The sequence below is a fragment of the Galeopterus variegatus genome, unplaced genomic scaffold (assembly GCF_000696425.1).
Source record: "Galeopterus variegatus unplaced genomic scaffold, G_variegatus-3.0.2 Scaffold5407, whole genome shotgun sequence".
In the NCBI taxonomy this organism is placed as follows: domain Eukaryota; kingdom Metazoa; phylum Chordata; class Mammalia; order Dermoptera; family Cynocephalidae; genus Galeopterus; species Galeopterus variegatus.
This window is the reverse complement of record NW_007731518.1, coordinates 20,576-39,663: the sequence shown is the minus strand read 5'-3', so window position 1 is coordinate 39,663 and position 19,088 is coordinate 20,576. Positions and strand designations below refer to the sequence as shown.

General features: G+C 61.5%; 2 protein-coding genes across 2 annotated transcripts; both read right to left on the bottom strand.

Moving 5' to 3' along the window:
- Nucleotides 1-6,307: 6,307 nt before the first annotated feature.
- Nucleotides 6,308-9,153, bottom strand: MRPL28 (mitochondrial ribosomal protein L28). The gene is made up of 5 exons (XM_008589369.1): nucleotides 8,866-9,153; nucleotides 7,925-8,077; nucleotides 7,393-7,527; nucleotides 7,218-7,304; nucleotides 6,308-6,712 (listed from the first exon to the last, which is right to left on the bottom strand). Exons 1-5 carry the CDS (start codon nucleotides 9,151-9,153, stop codon nucleotides 6,605-6,607), a joined length of 771 nt encoding a protein of 256 aa, XP_008587591.1. The 3' UTR covers nucleotides 6,308-6,604.
- A 249-nt stretch (nucleotides 9,154-9,402) lies between these two features.
- Nucleotides 9,403-16,079, bottom strand: TMEM8A (transmembrane protein 8A). The gene is made up of 12 exons (XM_008589368.1): nucleotides 15,834-16,079; nucleotides 15,546-15,753; nucleotides 15,158-15,285; nucleotides 14,686-14,948; nucleotides 14,274-14,593; nucleotides 13,750-13,840; nucleotides 13,546-13,669; nucleotides 13,082-13,218; nucleotides 12,549-12,727; nucleotides 12,328-12,474; nucleotides 11,250-11,366; nucleotides 9,403-10,929 (listed from the first exon to the last, which is right to left on the bottom strand). Exons 2-12 carry the CDS (start codon nucleotides 15,660-15,662, stop codon nucleotides 10,633-10,635), a joined length of 1,920 nt encoding a protein of 639 aa, XP_008587590.1. The 5' UTR covers nucleotides 15,663-15,753; nucleotides 15,834-16,079; the 3' UTR covers nucleotides 9,403-10,632.
- Between the last annotated feature and the right edge of the window lie 3,009 nt (nucleotides 16,080-19,088).

The window sequence follows — 19,088 nt, the reverse complement described above, 5'->3', positions numbered from 1 at the left end:
GGTAGCCCCCCCCCCCCCCCCCCCCCCCCCGGGCAGCCTCGGGCCGCGTTCTGTCTCCTCCCACCACTGTCGCATCCCAGCCTCCACCTTGCCGGTCCTCACCTGGAATGCCCTTCCCTGCCCCGCAGGCCTCGCCAGGTCTGGGATCTCCCTCACTCCATTGGTTCCAGTCCTCCTAACACACCTCAGTGCCACCCCCAGGCCTGCACAGTCCCAGGGACCAGCAGCCACTCCTGGAGCTGGCAGCGAGGGGACACCCAGATGGGAGGTGAGGAGATGCCACCCCAGGGGCCCACCTGTGCCCCTCCACCCACCTGCGCCCTCTCGGCCGCCTGCCCTCCACTTTGCTGTGCCAAGACATCTCTCTCGGCTGACTTGGGAGCCCTGTGGCCGCCGCGGCCAAGTTCTAAGTATGTGATTATGTATGCCGGGTCCCTCTGGCCCCTTTGTTGCCGCAGAATCCATCGTGGCAAACAAAAGTACACTGGATTAGCCACAGTGGATTAAAAGATTTGCTTTTCAGAATTTACCTAATAACCTAACAATCGTGTCAACCAAAGCTTTGAATCCCCAGGACACTCTGGCCGGGCCAACTGAGAGCTCAAGGGCTCTGTGGGCAGCAGGCCATGGTCAGGAGGGTGACACACAGCCACAACCCGTCCTCACACCCAGTTCTGCCTGCGGCCGGGCCTGGTTTTCAGCTCCTCTGGGCAGAGCTCAGAGAAGGGACTCTAGGGGGAGAAGGTGGAGGCCCAGGTGTGGGGATAAGGACCACCTTCCGGAGGGTGTGGGTATCGGGAACTGGGCCTCACCTGCTCCCAGCCCAGCCCCACAGACGCATCCACACATGTCACACGCAGCAGCAAGGACATGGCAACATGGAGGTGGCTGCGGCAGGCAAGCGCCTGCCAGGCTCCACCACACTGCAGGACCAGGCCCTGTGCTATCACCCAGTGTGAGCCCCGCACACACCCACTCACATGCACACATGTGTACACGCATACGCACACACGCACACACACGAGCATGCCCCTCTTTGATCTCCAAAGGGGACTCCATTGACAGGCTCTTAGTCGCAGCTGCCCTTGCAGGGGCCTGTCCTCTGAAGTCCCGAGTAATGGGATTTGGCGCTTCTGATCCATCTGGGCTGGCCGCCCTGTTATAGGTGGACATCTTTTTTCTTTTTATCGCTTTTCCTTCCCTTTTTTACTTCTTGAAAGAAAACACTCCTTAAACCACGCTGACTTGACGCGGCTTGTCGTCTGGGAGTAGTGGTGGGGATACCGAGGGCCTGGGCCAGGCGGGGCTCTTTGATGCCGGCTCCGTGAGAAATCTGACGTGGAAGACCCACCAGGGCGGTTTTTGGGTCCGTGGTCTGGTAGATTTCATTCTGCCTCATGCCGTTTCCTTTGTCTCTGTTGCTGACCCTTCCTTGGGACATCTGGGGAGAGGGTCCCAGGGTGCGGGTGCAGGTGGGTGTGTGTGTGCCTGGGCCTGAGGGTGGGGTGGGCCATGGGCAGGGCTGCAGCCACGAGAACAATGGGCAGCAAGGAGCCCATTCACCTGTCCGCCCGTCCGTCCGTCCATCTGTCCGCCTGCCCGGCTTACCTCACCTGCCTGGCTCCGTGTGCCTGCCCGCGCCCCACAGTCCCGCCGTCCGCCATGATGGCTTGGCCGTCCGTCCGAGCACTTCCAGCCACTCCAGGAAGCAGGTCTCTGCTCTTGGCCACTGTGTGGCTGGGAGGCAGAAGCGTGACTCTAGGCTGCAGCTCGGGCTCCCGCCGCCGATTGGCTGAGGCAGGGACCAGATGACGGGCCTCGGAACCCTATGGTAGCCATGGCAACCAGCCCCTTTAGACACCGCCACCCCCTAGCCACTCCTGACTGCTGAGGGAGCAGGCGGCGCCGCCAGTGGGCCCGTGCCAGGGTCCCCTCAGAGGGCAGGATGGGCGCGGCTATGTGGTAGCAGCTCCCACGCCAGCTATTAAGCGTTTGCGTGTGTGTGTGTTTCATTCATGTCAGGTGCAAAAGGTCCCTGTCCCTCTCATGGCCTGTTCTAGGCTGCTCCATGCCCTGCCTGACCCCTGGCAGAGGTAGGAGCAGTGACCTTGCAGCCCCTTTGCAGCCCTGGCTGAGAGGAGGACTTCAGGTCAGGCTTGCCCCAGGGGCTGGAGGTCTGGCCGAGTCTGGTGAGAAAATAATGGGTGGGGGCAGTAGGAGAAAGAGCAGGAAGAACTCCCCACCGCTGCTGGGCAGAGCCAAGCTCTCGGCCCACCTCAGATGACAAAGTTCCTGTCAGCTCTCTCTCTGCTCCCAAACCACTCCACCATACTCTCTTTAGCCGCCACCTGCTGAACAGATGGGCGCACTCACACGGTCCCTGCTCAGGAGCCTTCCAAGGCCCTCATGTGGCCCTGCCTTCTGTGGGCCTCAGGCCCCCACCTGGCAGGACATGAGGACTTTGGCTGCACTAAGCAGGCAGTTCAGTGATCAGCCTTGCCCCCGTGACCCTGCACCTGCTCCTCCTTGGGCTGCAACACTCTTTTGTCCTGAGAGGTCTCCATCCCCAGTCTGCCAGCACCAGCCTTCTACAAAGCTTTCCTGGATGTCCCAAGACCAGGGCTTCTCAGCGAGGTTGTGACGTGTCATGACTGTATGAACTGGCCATGCTGGGTGTTGCAGGGCATTGAGCACCTCTGGAGTCAGCACCGCCCCCATCTCTGTGACAGCCTAAAACAGTACCAGGGCTGTCCAAAGGCCCCTGGGAGCAGCACCACCTGGTCAAGTTTCCTAGGAAGGCCTCATAAGAGCCCCAGGAGGCTGCATTTTACTTCCTGGCCCAGGCCCAGTCCACATCTGCTCAGCAGAACCCAGTGATGAGCAGCATCAGGGCTGCAAGGAGCCAGTGTGAGCCTCAGGTTCCTGGGAAGAGGCCAGGGCTGCAGCAGGCCCCAGGGAGAGAAGTGGCTGCTGAAGAAGCCACTGCCAAGGCCAGAGAGACCCAGGAGCCAGGGAGCATCTGGAACATGGGTCCATGGAGGTCCTATATCCAAGGGACTGGGCTCAGGGCTGGTTGGGCTGCTCCCAGGAATTGAGTTTGGGGTGGGCCTGGCCACAGCTGGTTTGGGGCCATGGCTGCTCTAAGAGCCATAGGACTTAAGAGGCTGCTTGGATAGCTGCCTGGATTTGTCTCCAGACTTCTTCACACTGGCCTGGCCTGCTCCCAGCCCTGAGATGCCCTGTCACAGGGTAGAGCCCCCAGCTGTGCTGGAAGCCACCAGCAGACAGATCTTGTCCAGGGGCAGGGTATGGGGAGGATGCTGGCCTGCGACAGCTGGCAGTTGTTGGGGAGAGGGTCCAGGGGCTGGAGCCCCATTCTGGGGCACATTCTGGGGTAAGCTTAAGGTGGCTGCCGTGGGCTGCAGCAGAGGCAGCTTGGGGTGTAGGGGCCCCTGCTGCTGTGAGGTCATCTGGCCCAAGGCTCCTGCTGGGGGCAGCTGGTGGGTGTCAGAGGGAGTGGGGCTCAAGGAAACTGGGGACCGCACACAACCTGACCCTGTGTCTGGAGCCAGCAGCAGGTGTGAGTGGTGGGTGGGTGGGTGGGTGGTGGCAGGGACACAGGTGAGAGAGAGGGTGGCAAAGCACGCTGAGGCAGAGACAGCCTGAATAAGGCTGGCAGCGGCACAGGGTGGCCTCACTGTGGCTCCTGGGCTCCCAGCACCCTGACAAGGGCACAGGGCAGGTTCACAGGTGCCTGTATGACCCAGCAGGACCCACCTGCTCTCTACACCTCTTCCTCTCATTGTCTTTAGACACTGCGCACCTGAGTGGGACCCAGGAGGCAAGTGAGACCCTCAGGGTGGGAGGTCAGGTGCAGAGCTCCAGACTGGGCAACAAGGGCCGGCTTCTCATACTTGCTCCACCCCACAGTCCTGCCCTTCCTGGCCTTGGTTGTCCCATCTCCAGGTGGAGTGATGGGGTCAATCCTCCTGTCCTTCCTAGGTCTCTGCTGCCCTGCCCGTAGAGACCCCTGCCCAGCCCACAGTGGCAGCGATGGTCCACCCTTTCGTCCACTCTTGCATCCATACCAGCTCAGCCCTTTGACATTGAGGTTGATTCTCAGGCTCTGTTGTCATGGAAATGCGTGGGCTCAGCCCCATCCCTGGGACACATGGAGGGGGGCCCTGTGGCCCCTGAAGGCTCTGTGAGGGCTGGGGCCTGTCAGGACCAGCTGGTGCAGGCATAGGGTGCGGGCCGGCACAGGCTGCGGGCCAGCACAGGGGGCAAGACGGACACAAGCACAACGGGAAACAGGTGACAGGTGTGGCAGATGGGGGCACAGAAATGAGGACTGAAGAGTGGTTCAGGAGCCTGGACGAGGTGGGGCACAAGACGGCCGGGAATGCAGCCAGGTGCCCACTTCCCAGATAAGCTCCCAAGCTCCCAGCTTAGTTCCCAGTTCTGTGTGTGGTGTGTGTGAACACGTGTGACCATGAGCTCATTTCAGTGTGCATGTGCAGTTCCTGTGTCTCCCCCTCCCCCAAGGTGGGACCTCTCCCCACATCCTGGAAGGCAGAACAATATGGCAGATCCAGCCTCCTGCGGGCCTGTTACAGATCTGGGGTATTTTATTGGGGGCGGGGGTGAGTGCCATTCATGGAGGGCTTTTTAACCTCTTCTGAGAAAAGGATGTTTCTGAGAATTTGATGAAACTGATACCATCTCCTACCAGAAAAGGGCCGTTTTGGGGATTCAGGGCCAAGGCTATACTCAGACCCCACCTCAGTCCCACCCAGCCTACCCACATGGGGAGTGAACAGCCTCAGGCTCCAGTTGGGGTGGCTGGCACAGGGCCCATGACCTGTTGAGGTCACACACAACTCCTCCACTGACCAGAGGCCCCAGCAGCCAGCCTGGACCATCTCCTGATAACCCCAGACGCGGGTCCAGAACCGTAACCCTGAGTAAATGCAGGCCAGGACATGGACACCCTCCCCAGCCCACCACTGCCAACAGGGAGACTGAGGCCCGCAACCCAGCCTGGCCCCTACCCTGCTCTGGCCGCACCCCACTTTGTGCCAGCCCCAGGCCCCTGGGGGCCCCAGGAGTCTGACACAAGAAAGCCTACAGATCCTGGCAGGGACCCTGCTTGACCTGGGGCCTCAGCTGGGGTGAGAAAGAGCAGGAATGAACGTCAGTGAGCTGGGACCCCCCTGGGTGCAAGCTAAGGGACCAGAAAGGGGTGTTTAAGTTCTAGGCTGAACATGGGAACTATGGTGTGTGGGAGGGGGCCCAGCCAGACCATTACACGTCTGGCTCAAGCCAGAGGCCTGGGAACATTAGTGGTTTGGACAGCTGGGTTGAGGCTGTGGGCCCAACAGAGCTGGGATAGGGGCAGGCTGAGCACTGTCTACTTTTGGTAAAACTTTTAAAAAATTGTCACAGAGCAGGGGCATTATGTAAGAGAACACTGGCGTGCAGGAACAATTAGGGAGCGGGCAGGGCAGAGGTGCCAGGTGTAAACAGACTGTGAATGCAAGGCAGATCCTGACCTTCCTGACCTCCTTATGGGCCCTAGGGTCTCCCTCCCAGACTCTGTCATGCCCAGGGCAGCCCTCAGGGAAGCCCAGAGCCCCTCAGTTGCCAGGACCAGGTCAGGCAGGTGCCTCCAATTCACCCCCTCTTGCCACCAGCTGTGGCAGGGCCTTGGCTCTGGGGACACAAGCCCCGCTACCCCCGCCCTGCTCCACGCGTGTTTGGGAAGAGCCCTCCCCAAGAGAACTGAATGGACCTCGATGCTCAAGACTTCCAGGTGAGGGTGGGAGAGGAGGATCAGGTTTGGGGGTACAGAAAAGGCCAGTGGCAGCTGCACCCCAATCTGGCAGGCCATGTGGGGGATAGTCGAGGGGGCACCGAGTTCACAGGCCCCCAAGTCCATGTGGCCCCCATCCCCAGCATGACCGCAAGAGGCTCTTGATCCCAGAAGCTGCCACCAGTGGGGCCCTCGGGGGCCTGTTCCTCCTGGCTCCTGCAGGACACGCTGCCAGGGACCCTCCCTAGCTCCCTGGAACAGGCAGTGAGGGGATGGATGACCACCATACTGCTGTGCCACAGGACGCCTTCAACCGCACTGGACTCTCTCCCAGCGGGAAAAAACACCAAAGTGAACCTTGGTCTGCATAAGCTCAGATGTGGATAGGCTGCTGGGGCCAGAAGGCGCACACAGCCCACCCCAGGTCTCTGGGGCTGTGGGTGATGGGGTCAATCACACGAGAAGTCCAGTCCTCCAAGCAAAGAAGCACACACACAGCCTGGCTCAGACTTTACTTGCTCCCAGCGCCATGGGCACAAGAAGCACCACCCAGAGTGTGGGACCCACTGGGCAGGGCTCTGCTCAGCACCAGGCCTCCTGGGCATCCCAGGACAAAGGGCTCTGTGTGGCTCTGCAAAGCCCACACGGCTTGAGAGCTGCATGGCTAGCACAGGAAAACCAGGATTCACCCACTGCCCACAGGTGCCCTCATGGCCAGCTCAGGCTGTGTCCACAGTGCTAAGGGCCCAGCAGGTGGCTGACCTGGTGGTCAGGCACAGGAGGGCTGTGTGGTCACTTCCTGCCAGCTCTTTTCTGCACCACTGCAGGCTCTGACAGCGCCTGTTGCTGAAGCCGCTCAATGAGCTCCTCCACGTAAATCTTGAACAGAGGGACGGGGTCCTAAAGGTAGACAGGGTCATAGTGAGGCTCATGATCACCCAGGGCAGATGGAGCTCTGGGGGGATGAGAACCCAGCTACTGCTGTTGGCCAAACACCGAGAAGACTGGGGCATGAGGGGACCCAGGCACCCCAGGCTTGGCCCAGGGTCACACAAGGCTGCTTGCCACCCTCCAGCCACCAACATGGAGGGCAGAGCCCTGTCCATGAGACAGGGCCTTCCCTTGGGGATGCAGGTGTCACAATCCTGCCCCTGGCTGAGCAGAGGGAATGGGGCAGCCAGCTGCTGTGCCATGGGGGCCCGTGTCCTGGCAGCTACCACAGGCCCCAGACCCTTCTAGGGAACAGACACAAAAAGGAAGACCCCAGGGGTTGCTGGGCAGCCAAGTAAACCCACAGTGGCAAGAATCCCGCTCTTCCCACAGAGGGTCTTGGGACAGGAGAAGGTGGGGACCCCAAGGGGAAGGAGCTGCCATACTCCTCCAGGCAGGGCTCATACGTGCTCACCTTCTCCTCCAGGAGCCTCTGCTTCTCCATGGCCTCCTCCAGTGTCAGACCAACCCACTCGGCCTCTGCCTCAGGGATGACAAACTCCTGGGCAGGCAGAGATGGACAGCACAGTGAGGCCCAGGGTCTCCTGCTGGAGCCCACAGGAGCAGGAAGCTCAGGAGGAAGCCCTCACCTTGTACTTGTCATAGATGGCTGCCCTCCGCTTGGGGTCATCCGTGTGCAGCTGGGGGTCCTGGCGGGCAAGCCTGAGCAGCATCCCTCGCTTTAGGTCCATCCCGAATTTGGAGCACAGGTCCTCCTTCTGCGTCTGCCAAAAGACTCACATGGGACTGGCTGCTCACAGCAGGGCCTGGCCCACTCTGCCAGGCCACCCACCCATCGGGCTCCTCTCCATCAGCTGGTGGCCCCAGGCCAGGCTGGCAGGCATGATGCGCAGCCCCAGCACCCAGGCCAGGGGGTAGGGATGGGATCAAGACAGAGGCAAGTCCAAGAGCAGGGAAGGGGGTGGCTGTGCTCACTCAGGCCCCCTGGGCAGAAAGCCCCCACTGGGGCTACCCAGAAAGGGTCATGGTTCCATTTATGTTTTGCTGGTGACCCTCTACCCCAGACACCGGTGTGTCGAAATGTGGTGCTGATCTGGGCCTCCCTGAGCCTTGACAGGCCATGAGACCCCATGGTGTAGACTCGCATAGCCCCCAGCTTGCCTTAAGGATATAGAAGTCAAAGCCATAGGCCTCGTCAATGAGATCCAGGGTCCGCATGGTCACAGTCACCGTGAATTTCTTGTCCAGGATCTCACTATAAAGCTCACGCTGAAACAGCTGTGGCTTCCATACCTTCTTCACCCTCTTGGAGAGCTGAAAGTGCAACAGAGACCCAGTGAATGCTGCTGCTTACCCCTGCAGACCAAGTGGGGCCCCCATCTGCCCTCACCCTTCCCTGGGAGAGACTCCATCGTAGCACCACTGCTGAGAAACTCAGGGTGAGGAGCTGGAGGGACCAGCCCCAGCCCGGTGCAACCCTAGCCCCCCACCCCTGGAGCTGGCTGCCCACCCAGAGGTTGGCTTCTCGCCAGCCAGCTCAGCACCCCTGCCGTTGCCCCAGGGTTGCTGGTGTGTGTTCCAGATACACACACAAAGGTAACCGCATGGCTCACGGGTTGTCGCATTCCAAACCAGGGACCATCGGGCCAAAGGCAAAGGGAGAAGCCAGCTAGGGAGGCTGGGAACCAAAGGTGATGGCCCAGAGGCCTCAAAGACAAGTCTGCCCCAGAGAGCTCAGCGGTCCCCTCCAGGATTCCCACCAGAAGCAGACTCGGAAGCCTGCGCTCTGCCCCTCGAAAGCTGCCTGTCAATGAGGAAGGAGGGGCGCCAGGCCCGTAGCTGTCCCAAGAATTCGGCAAACTGCGGCGAGTCGACCTGGCAGGTAACCCTGACCTCGCCCCCCACCTCCTGTCAACACGCAGACCTCCCCCATCCTCATTCTTCGTCCCAGACCGCCCCGGGCCTTCGACACACAGCACGCCGTCTGGGTCCCCGCCCAGGACAGCCGCCAGGCCAAGCGGCCGCTCTGCTCCCCAGGGGCCCCCGGGGCCCGGCTCGGCCCAGCCAGCCCAGACCCGGGGTCCCCCGGTCCTCCCGCCCACCTTGTCGTTGTTGACGTATCTGTGGCCCAGGATCCAGCCCTCGCCGCCCCACAGCCCCTGCTGGGACTCGGGCGGGTAGTGGATGGGAATCGGCACGTCTTCCACGCGCTCCCGCTGCCCGTTCTTCGGGTTGACCTTGAACTTGGCCCCGTGGGGCCGGTAGTGCACGGGAGCGGGCGTCCGCGCCTCCTCCAGGGAGCGCAGGAAGTGCGCGGGCAGACGGGCACAGACGCCCTCCCGCAGCCGCAGCCGCCGCCACAAGCCTACAGGGAACCTGTGCAGTGGCATCGCCGATGCCGGGGCCCGCCGGAGCCGGAACCGGAAGCCGCTCCGCCCCCCGCCCCCCCCCGCTGACTGGCTGCAATGCCCGTCCGTCTACTCCTTGTCCCGCCCCCTCCCGTCCCTAGGGACTGTGGCATACACCATGCGGAGACAGCAGCGGCAGCTCCAGGCACTGTCAACAAAGTGCGGCCCCGGTGGGGTGAAGCCCCACTTCCCCGCCCCAGAGAAGGTGCGCAGAAAAAATGTAAGCACTCGTTTGGCTTGAAAAATCACCGTAAAATATTAAATTCACCAATCACCGCGAAATCAGATCTACATAAAACAAGTCTTGATGTCTTAGAATTGTTTAACCCCCCCAAAACACCATATATACCCATTTCCTCTTAACTAGCCTAGAGAATGCTTTGGTGGCCAAGTGCAGGGTGGCTGGGGGTGGGGAGGCCCTCAGGAAGGCCACCGCCTGGACAGGACCCAGAAAGGAAGCCCCCAAAGCCAGAAGGTAGGAAGACCCCCACCCTGGGCCTCAGCAGCCCCAGCTTCCCAAAGGCCTGGTCCAAGACCATTCGTACAGAGAGCAGCCCCCTCCACTCCTGGGAGCAATCAGCCTTCCTACCCTATTTCCCCCCCAGAGGTGAGAAGAGGCAGGAAATGCTGGGCCACATCTCCAGAGCCCCTTCAAGCACCTGCTTGGCCCGGTGCAGGGGGCGCAGACGCCACCTCAGCTCTGGGACCAACTCAAGAGGATACTCCCCGACAAGAGCCCAGGAACCCTGGAGATGGGTAGGGACACAGAGCTGGAGTAGGGTGTGCCTTGTGGGGCCATAGCCCCAGAACAGCTGGGCAGCCACCTCGCCAGGAAGCTCTTCTCAGGGAGCTGTGGCTCCAAAGCTGAGAGCAAAAAACGGAAGGGCAGGGCCCAACCCCTTGTCTGCCAGTGCCCTTCTGCTCTCTGGTGACCTTTGTCTCTCCCCATGGCAACTGCAGCAGCAGGGGGATTCCTATGCCCAGCTCATGCTGGCATTTAGGGGTGCAGCGTCAGGGAGCCAGGGATGCTGGGAGTGGTTGGCTCCCAGCCTCACTGGTGGACTCAGGACTCCTTGGCCCTGTGGGTCTCACATCACACATTCAGAAGGGAACAGGGCAATGGGGAGTCCTTCTTCACATCTCTAACCATGCCCAGGCAGGCAGAGCCTCACTCCCGCACATGGTACCTGTGGTCTCCAGGCAGCGAGGCCCAGGTCCCAAAGGGCACTGCAGACAGCAGCTGGGACCTGCAGAGGCACCAAGGCAGCAAGAAGACACAGGGAGTCAGTGTGTATTGGGGGAGGGGGAATCTGTCCTCTGGAGGAGGAAGCAAGAGGGTATTCAGGGCGATTTTATTCAGCTGGAAATCGATCTGGACAGGGCTGGGCAGGTTCCTCTCCCTTGACCCTGCTCCTAGCTGAAGAGGTCACTAGAGCAGCAGGAGTCCCTGAGCAGGCCACATCACGTCACCGTGTACAGCTCATCCCGAACATTCGTGCAGATCTGATAGTGGCAGGGAAACGTCTGTGACCAGGCCCAGGGCTTGGCGTGCCTGTCCCGCGGTGGCAGCAGTAACGCTGCACTGCCCGCCAGCAGCATGTGCCAGATGCTGTGGGTGTAGTAGTAGTTGTCGCTGGTCATCATGAAGGTGTAGATGGCAATGCCCACAGAGGCCATGGAGATGCCAGGCAGGAGGTAGAAGACCCAGCGCTGCCACGAGCTGGGGTAGCACTGGTTACGGTGCCCACAGCGGTACCCCTGGAGCAAACAGCCATGTGACTGTCGGCACATGCAGGCTGCATCTACAGCTCCCAGGGGCCCGGGCCAGTGGTCATGGGGCCCACCCAGATCTAAGCAGCAGAACCACGAGGGTGGGCTGCCTGGAGGGGCTCAAAGGCACAAGGCCACTGGTTCTCAGGTCCAGGCCACAGGCATCCAGCCGTGCTGCCCTTCACAGACGTGGGGCATTCAGGCTCTAGGCCGCTGGTTAAAGCAAGCCTGGGAATGTGGTCAGGAAAGAGGTCAGGCTCTCTTCTCCCAGAGCCCGGACAGGAGCAGCTGCCCACCTGGCTCCTTACCCACATGGAGGCCATGATCACAAAGGCAAACAGGCAGGGCCCCATCATGTTCCAGATGCCCCTGCGATCCAGGTACAAGGACATGGCAATGACCAGTGTGCCCAAAACAAACAGGACCTGCGCAAAACACAGAGAGAGGGAGCCTCATACTATGGTCATTGTGATGACCCCATGGGAGCAAGTGGCTGGAGCATGCTGGTCATCCTGCTGCACCCACTGCCCACCACTCTCAGAGCTGCTGGCACAGCGGCCCCACTCTGCTGGCTGGGAGGGAAATCCCCTCCTGCAGCTCCTGTACTGCACCCACAGTGAATGTGGCCTCAGCATTTCTGAGGCAAGATTCGGCCGGGCAGGCACCTCTGGGGGCCAACAAGGTGGTGCCCATCCCTAATGTGGGACACTGTCCCACCAACTGGATGGCTGCACGTTGCGGCTCTGCACCCACACACCTGCCCCCGTACCCTCGGGTTTCCGGGTGTCTCCCACCAGGCCTCAGTCTCCCCCAAGCTGTTCCCTGGGGAGGGGCTCCCTCTCTTAAGTATCTGTCAGACACTTCTGCCCACAACCTGTAGTTCTCCACCTTTCTGCAAGTTCATGCCCCAACGCTCAGCCCAGTGGGGCCCCAATGCTTCTAAGTCTCCCCCACCCCCACCCTGAACAAGGGGGTTGCGAGGGTGCCCCCTTGGGGCAGTACCCGCCCTGCAGTTCCTGGAGCTGACGTGGCAGGCAGAGGACACAGTCCTAGGCATCAGCACTAGTCTCCATCAGCTAGGCCCAGCTGCTGCAGACAGCAGGGACACCTTGGGGAGGTCTGGCCTGGGGTGGGCTCCAGGGCCACTCTGAACAGGGTTCGGGAAGAGGGCACCCTGCCACCACCTTCCTCCCCACATTCTCCGCACAGCTGGCACTGTTCCTGTGGCTTCTTCCCAGGGCAGCAGATCATCACATGAGACATGAGGTTCCCAAGGGCAGCGGCCCAATGCCCCTTCTAGTCTGTCCCTCCATGCTGCCTTGCACACGCTGCGTGTAAGGGCCTCTGCTCCCCTAGAGCCCAGTCCCAGTGTTGTGGTCCACTCACGTGTTTCAGGACTGTCTTCAGCCGCGCCATGCAGAGGATGGTGACCCAGATGGACACCCCAGAGCCCAGGAAGTCACAGTACTGCAGTGTGTCGTAGTTGAGAATACACAGCACCGCCTCCCCCGGCTGGTCACAGGCGTGGTAGAACTGCGGGCGGGGCAGTGAGCGACTGTGGCCCAGACCCCCCCGCCCCGGGATCCTGTACGAGGAGCTGGACCCACCGTGGAGAAGAACATGGTGTAGCTGTAGACAGAGGCCTCCACCAGTAAGGCGCGGTGCACGGAGACGGCGATGGGAGCCAGGAACACGAGGTTGCTGAGCGTGAGCAGCAGCACGGCCATCCGCTGCTGGGCCACCGTCTGCGCTGTGCTGTTGTCGGTGCAGCTCCACCCGCGCCAACCTGGGGGCCACACAACACCAGGGGCTGAGGCTGCACAACTGGGTTCTGGTGAGGGGCACTTACAAACCTCGGGGCCCCTGCTTCACCCCAGAGCAAGCCAGGCCGGAGGGGGCAGGCAGGGGCAGGGGAGGCCGAGTTCAGGAGGCAGAAGCACTTGACCCCTGGGGATACCTCGCTGAGCCTGTGCCTGTATGGGCGGGTAATGTGGGGCACGAGAGGACTGGGGAGGAGGCATCTGCCCCAGTCCTGCTCTGCAGGGTTGTCTCTCTCTCCAGCCCTGGTGGAGCTTGTCCAGGGGAAGACACAGGGCTGGGGAACCAATGGCAGCAGCACCCTGAGGGGCTCAGCCCTCACCTGCTTTGCAGCTGCAGCTTGCATATAGGTAGCTGTGTCTGCGGAGGAGGAGACACTGGCCATAGGGTCCACAGTCATTCAAACAGGGTACCAGGTTCACGGTGGTCTCCACATGGACCATGGCCTGCTGACAGTTCCTGCGAGGGAGGGGTTATGAGAAGGCTGGCTGCAGTGCTCTGCTGGCCAGTCACTCCCAACAGACCCATGGACACATGAACCAAGAATTGAGGCCCTCAGGCTCCGACAGCCCTGGAGGAGATGCCTCTTCCCCCTGCCAGGGATACTATGGGAGGGGTGACCAGATGGAGAAGGGGAATCTCTCCTAATACCCCGAGGGCAACTGACCCCTCGCCACCAGCAGGAAGCTGGGTCATTCCCAAACTTCAAAGTCAGGCAGCCCCATCCATGGTCCTAAATGCACTGACTTGGCCGCTTGCCCCCACCCTGGCCCCAGGTATCCTTACTCAGGACTCTCAGGGCACATGAGCTGCAGGGAGAGGTACCAGTCGTCTGTCTCTGGGTAGGGGATAATGAGGTTGGCAGTGAGAGATGAGGTGCTCAGAGACAAGGGGTAGCCCTGGAAGAAGGCTGCAGGGGGCAGAAAAGCCCATCAGAGGTGGCCAGAGGGTCACCAGGCCACCCTGCCAGCTGCAGCCTGCCCAGCATACCTGTGGTGCAGTTGAGTGAGGTGTCAAAGCTGAGGAAAGGGGAGGCAGCATTCATGCAGGCCACCACCAAGGTGTCATTTACGATCTCTGTCTGGAAGGGGAAGAAGTGCAGGTTAGCCCCGTCAGCCCCAGGCTCTATGGTGGCCGGGCCCCCAGAGAGGCACTGCAAGTGTCCACCCTGCGTTCCACCTTGGTCTGATGCTGGCTGCCTCCTGGGCCTGGGACAACATGCCTCAAGCCTACTGCTGCTCCTAGCCATTCTGCAGCCCCATCTCCTCAGGCACAGCCCTGGGACCTGCTGACAGGGACAGGGCTGCCCCATAGGGGAGGGCTCCCATCCTCAGACTTTGCTAATCTGGCCCGTGCCTGCCAGTGAGACACTGCTGCCTGAAAGGCCGCCCCAACCCATGTCCATGCTGAAGTCAGTGCACAAAAGCTTGGCCAGGTCACCCAGCACTCTGAGCAGAGCCTGGGCCACGAGCCTCTTGTAGACAGGTCTTGAGGGCTACCGTGGTGGCAGGTACCTTGTTAGCCTGCAGGGAGATGGAGAGGGAGCCCCCACTGTCCATGCCCGTGTTGAGGCGGAGCCGCACTGTGGAGGGTGTGTGCCAGTGCACCATTACCCAGACCCTGTTCAGGGGCTGGAAGTGCACAGACAACACGTCCATGTCCTCCCGCATGACCGGGTAGCTCACGAGGCAGAAGGGGCCACTGCCCACCCCACTGCTTCTGCCCAGGTCCTGGTGGCCAGGGCCCAGGGACAGCTGACCACTGGAGGCATTACAGCTCTGGTTTGGGCTGCTGTGCAGAAGGTGCTGGAAAGTCACGCTCCATGGCTTGCAGGCTGTCAAGAAGACAAGGGGCTCAGGTGGAAGAAGGCCTGGGGATCGAGGGAGGGGGTGGACCCAGTCCCTCCTCTATCCCTATGCAGCCTACCTTTGAGGGCAGCTACTGCACTGAAGGCCACTGACACGTGGGCCAGGCTCTCAGCCGTCACTTGCAGCCAACGGCCCCAGGGTGGTGAGGGCAGCAACAGGCGGCAGGGCCAGGGGAGGTTGGAGCAGGTGAGCGCCTTCTGGAAGTTGCTGGGCAGGGTGACCGAGCCCACTGTGACACGCACAGGGCAGCCCAGGCTCCCATTGGACACACAGCCTTGCAGCTCCAGCTGAAGCTCCTGGGTGTACTCAGGGACAAAGATCCTGCATTGATCGAGGAGGGGGCCTTGCTCAGGTTCTGCACTTCCTCCAACCCATCCCCTCAGGGCGGTAACCAAAGGGGGCCAGGCATCTGGCCCCACTTCCCAGCAGGACCCCAACACCTAAGACCCCAGTTTTCTCACCCGCTCCACCAAACCTGAAGGCTGGGGCTTCAGGGTAAACCCAGGACTCACCCCCAGGTCCCCACTCACTTGAGGTAGCTGGGGTGGGAGAGGAGGGTCTGCAGAAGGGGCACATCGGGCTCCATGACGGAGACCTTGACCACTCGCATGACCAGCATGTCAGGCTGGAAGACGTAGGCACAGGTGGGAACAAAGCCCTGGGGACAGAGCAAGGGGTGGCAGGTGAGAGGTGTCAGGGAATATAGGCTGACGGGACAGAGCCAGCCAGAGAACCCAGGCATGGGGGGGAACAGGGACTGCTCAGAGAACCCAGGCATGGGAGTAGGGAGCACAGCTGGACCATTGGATCCAGAGTGAGGTGCCAAGCCCAGAGCAAAGACTTCCCCAAAGAGGTGGACCAGCCCTCTATGCACTAAGGGGTCCTGCCCCCAGACCCTTGGAGGGCAGCCCCCCTCACCTTCACCTGGATCTTCTGGGAGGAGGGGGGCAGGTGGGCGGCCACAAACCAGTCCCCAGGTGCCGGGTGGGAGATGTTGGCAGAGGTGTTGTTCTGGGCCTCGGAGCTCAGCAGCATGCTGATGTGGAAGGAGGGATGCACCGAGGTGTTGTCCGGGAAGCTGGTGCCCAGTGGGTTGATGACTGGAGGGGCGCCATAGCGGAAGTGCCTGGGGGCAGGAGAGCGGGCAGGGGTCAGGTGCAGGCCTCAGCAGGCACAGGCAGGGCGGGCGGGCACATGGGCACCTACACAGTGATCTCCACGTGGGTGCATGTGGGCCCACCGCTCCGGGAGACCTGCAGCAGCCACCGCAGCAGCACAGTGTCTGGGGGCACGCGGAAGTGGAAGAGTCTGGCGCTGCCATACCAGCTGTAGAAGGATAGCTTCTGTGGGGCCTGCGAGAAGTGCTCGGACACCAGCTCAAGCCCTGCAGGGAGAAGCGCGTCAGCCAGGTGGAAGCACCTCTTCTGGGGGCACAGACTGGGAGGAACAAGGCCCCGTTGGGTACATGGGCTCTATTTGGAGGGTCCCAGAAGGAAAGGACTCAGGAAGCCATGGGTGGACTGGCCTGGAGCACCTGGCACACCAGCTTTGAGCTTGGCAAAGATCACTGCTGCCCTCCGGTGCCTGGAGGGTGTCAGGGTGGCCAGAGGTTTCTCCTCAGGCAGCCATTCCTCTCCTCCCCTTCCCAGATGGGCCACAACCCTCCCACCAGGCACCTGGGCCTTCTCACACTGCAGCAGCTTCCAAAGGAGCCCCCCGGCACCCCCAGCCATGGCACTCCAGCCACGGCACCCCCAGCCACGGCACCCCAGCTGCCTCCAACTTTAGAAGAGCCCCACCCTCACAGCCAACCAGCCCCTCCTCCTGCACATGGTCAGTCAGTCCCAATCCCCCCACACGGCATACAGGCCAAGGTTAAGCATGAAGGACACAGGAGGCATGCCCTTCCTCAAATCTGCCCTGGACACTGGACACCAGGACACACTCCTTCCCCCACCTCCTCTGCACCTCGCATAGCCCTGCCCGGTGGCCCTGTAGGCACTTCCACTGCACAGGTGAGGAGGCTCCAGTCCAGGGGCTGGCTGCTTGCTCGGGCCTACAAAGACTTGGGACACAGCCAGACTGGAGTCCAAGATCCCCTTCATTCAGAAAGAGACCCTGGGGGGGTTAGGGGACCCCAGGCCAGAAGCCTGATTAGGCCCTGAGCCCTGTGCGACCTTGGGCATTCCTTTTCCCTCTAGCTTCCAGCCTCCTCCCAGGTAGGCCAAGGTGAACGGCATGTCCCTTGTATGCCCCTCCCTCGAGGTTAATGAGTGGTAAAGTGCTTCAGGAAGAAATGTGCTGTGGACACAACAGGGCATGGCCTTCTCCTCACAGCTGGGTGCCCCCACCCAACCCCTCCAGAAGTCTCCCTCTGCCCGACTAGGAGAGCTGCCGGCTGGCTCACACCACTCTGGAGTCAGGCCTCAGCCCAGGTCCCTCCAGGAGAGGGGTGAGGCAGCCAGATGGGCAGCTGGCTCTCCTGCCAATCTCATGACCCCTCCCACATGGGCAACTGAAGAAAAGATAACAGCCTGCTGGCAAAGCCCATGGGAGCTAGCGTGTGGGGCTGGGCAGGGACAAGCTCCACCCATGACTCATCCCAGGTGATGCCGCCACCAGGTCTCTTCCACCAGGCAGTGGCCTGAGTGCTAGGAGCTGCTGAACTGCTGCAGGCTTTCTCCTGAGGGTGCTGCACGTGGCAGGGCAACATGATAACTACAACATGAGCTGAAAAAACTAAAGTGCTGGGAGCTGAGGCAGAGCTGCCCCCATATCCCCCACCAAGGACCATAGGGTACTGGAGAAACAGCCAGCCAGCCGGACACCCGGCCTCTGAGGGGGCCAGGCATGGAAGGTCACCTTGCAGTGTGCAGCTCCCCTGACCTGCTGTGCAAAAGGCCCTCGGGCCTTTCTGGCCTGGGAGCACCAGCTGTGAAGTTTTAGCAGGTACACACAAGATAAGAGATCTGCTCAATGTTGTCCTAAGACTTGGTCCCCAATTCCAGAGCTATACAGCTCCTCCAGGTCTCCCCTGAGGCTCTGCAGCCCAACCTCCCTGCTCGAAATACCTACACTGTTGGGCCATTAACATGGCAGCCTGAGCCGGATGTGACATCAGATGTGACGTTGTGACATCGGGAAGGGTGAGGAGAGCCAGCCACACACACACTCCTGCCCTGCCACACACCCCCTCCATCGACACAGGGTTGGGTGGGAAGGGAGGGAAAGAAAGTCCCTGAGCCAGCCTGGGAACCCAGTGAGAGCACCCTATCCTGTCCCACATCCTCCAAACCAGGACCGGCACCTGCTCAAGACCCTGCCGACCCATAGACACCAGAAGCCAGGGCCACGAGCCGCCTGCCCCTCTGCAGGCAGGCCTGGGAGGAGGTGAGGGGCTGAGCCAGCCCACCAGGCCCCTATGCTGTCCAGCCCAATTGCTCCATCTCCACACCCCACCCCACCAGTGACCCTCACCCAGGTCGGATCCCCAGGATAGAAAAGAAAGAGGGAAGTATCAGTGGAGCAACCACGGCAGCAGCATGGTCCTTGGGGAAAACCGCCTTTCATTTCAAGCTGTGCCAAGCTCAGAAACTAGAAGGCACAGCCCTCAAAAGAAATAGGAGCTCGGAGGAGCAGTATTTCAGAGAAAGTGAGGAGGGGCTGGCAGCTGGGAACTGGGAACTGGGGGGAGCAGCCCAGGGGGCACTGGGTGAGCTCCTACTGTTCAGTGGACATCTGGGTGGCCAGGACACATGGACCCCGGGGAGTCACAGGCCACAGCGGTCAGGGGAAGGTACTCCTCATCCTCCCGTGTCCGGGGCCTGACTGTCTACACCTTAGTCCCTACCCCACGCAGAACTGGAAGGGTACCACCCCCTGGTCCAGCCCCGTCCTTGGACTCAGTCAGGGATGGGGACCCTCAGGAAGCAGATATGCAAAGGGAGCCCAGCAAGTTCCCAACAAAGTGGGGACAGACTTTTCCTCAGACCCATCCTGGCCCGCCAGGTTCTTCGGGGCCAGGTGGGAGCTCAGCCACCGAGAGGCAAGGACAGCTGCTGAAAGTGACGGCACTGGGTTGGCGGCCTCTGTGGGCGGAAGGAGACAGGATGCCCACCAGACCAAGCAACTTTCTCCCAGCTCTGCCCCTCTCCCAGAACAACCATTCTCCCGGGCGGGCCTCCGGGCCGGAGCCCCAGGCTGAATCCCCCGGCACCCCACCTCCCCGGCCGGGTGCGGCGGTCGTGCCCGACCTGGAGGCGCCGGGATGAGTACGGAGAGGAGAGCGCGCTCCGAGGCGCTGAACTCGGCTGAACGCGGCTGGGCGGAGGAGGAGGGAGAGCGAGCGTCCATTCCTCCCCGGCCGCTCGGACACGGGGCGCCCCCAACCCGGGGTGGGGACCCGGCCCCTGCGCCAGGTGAGAGCATAGGTGCCCCCAGGTGAGTCACAATCCCGCCTGA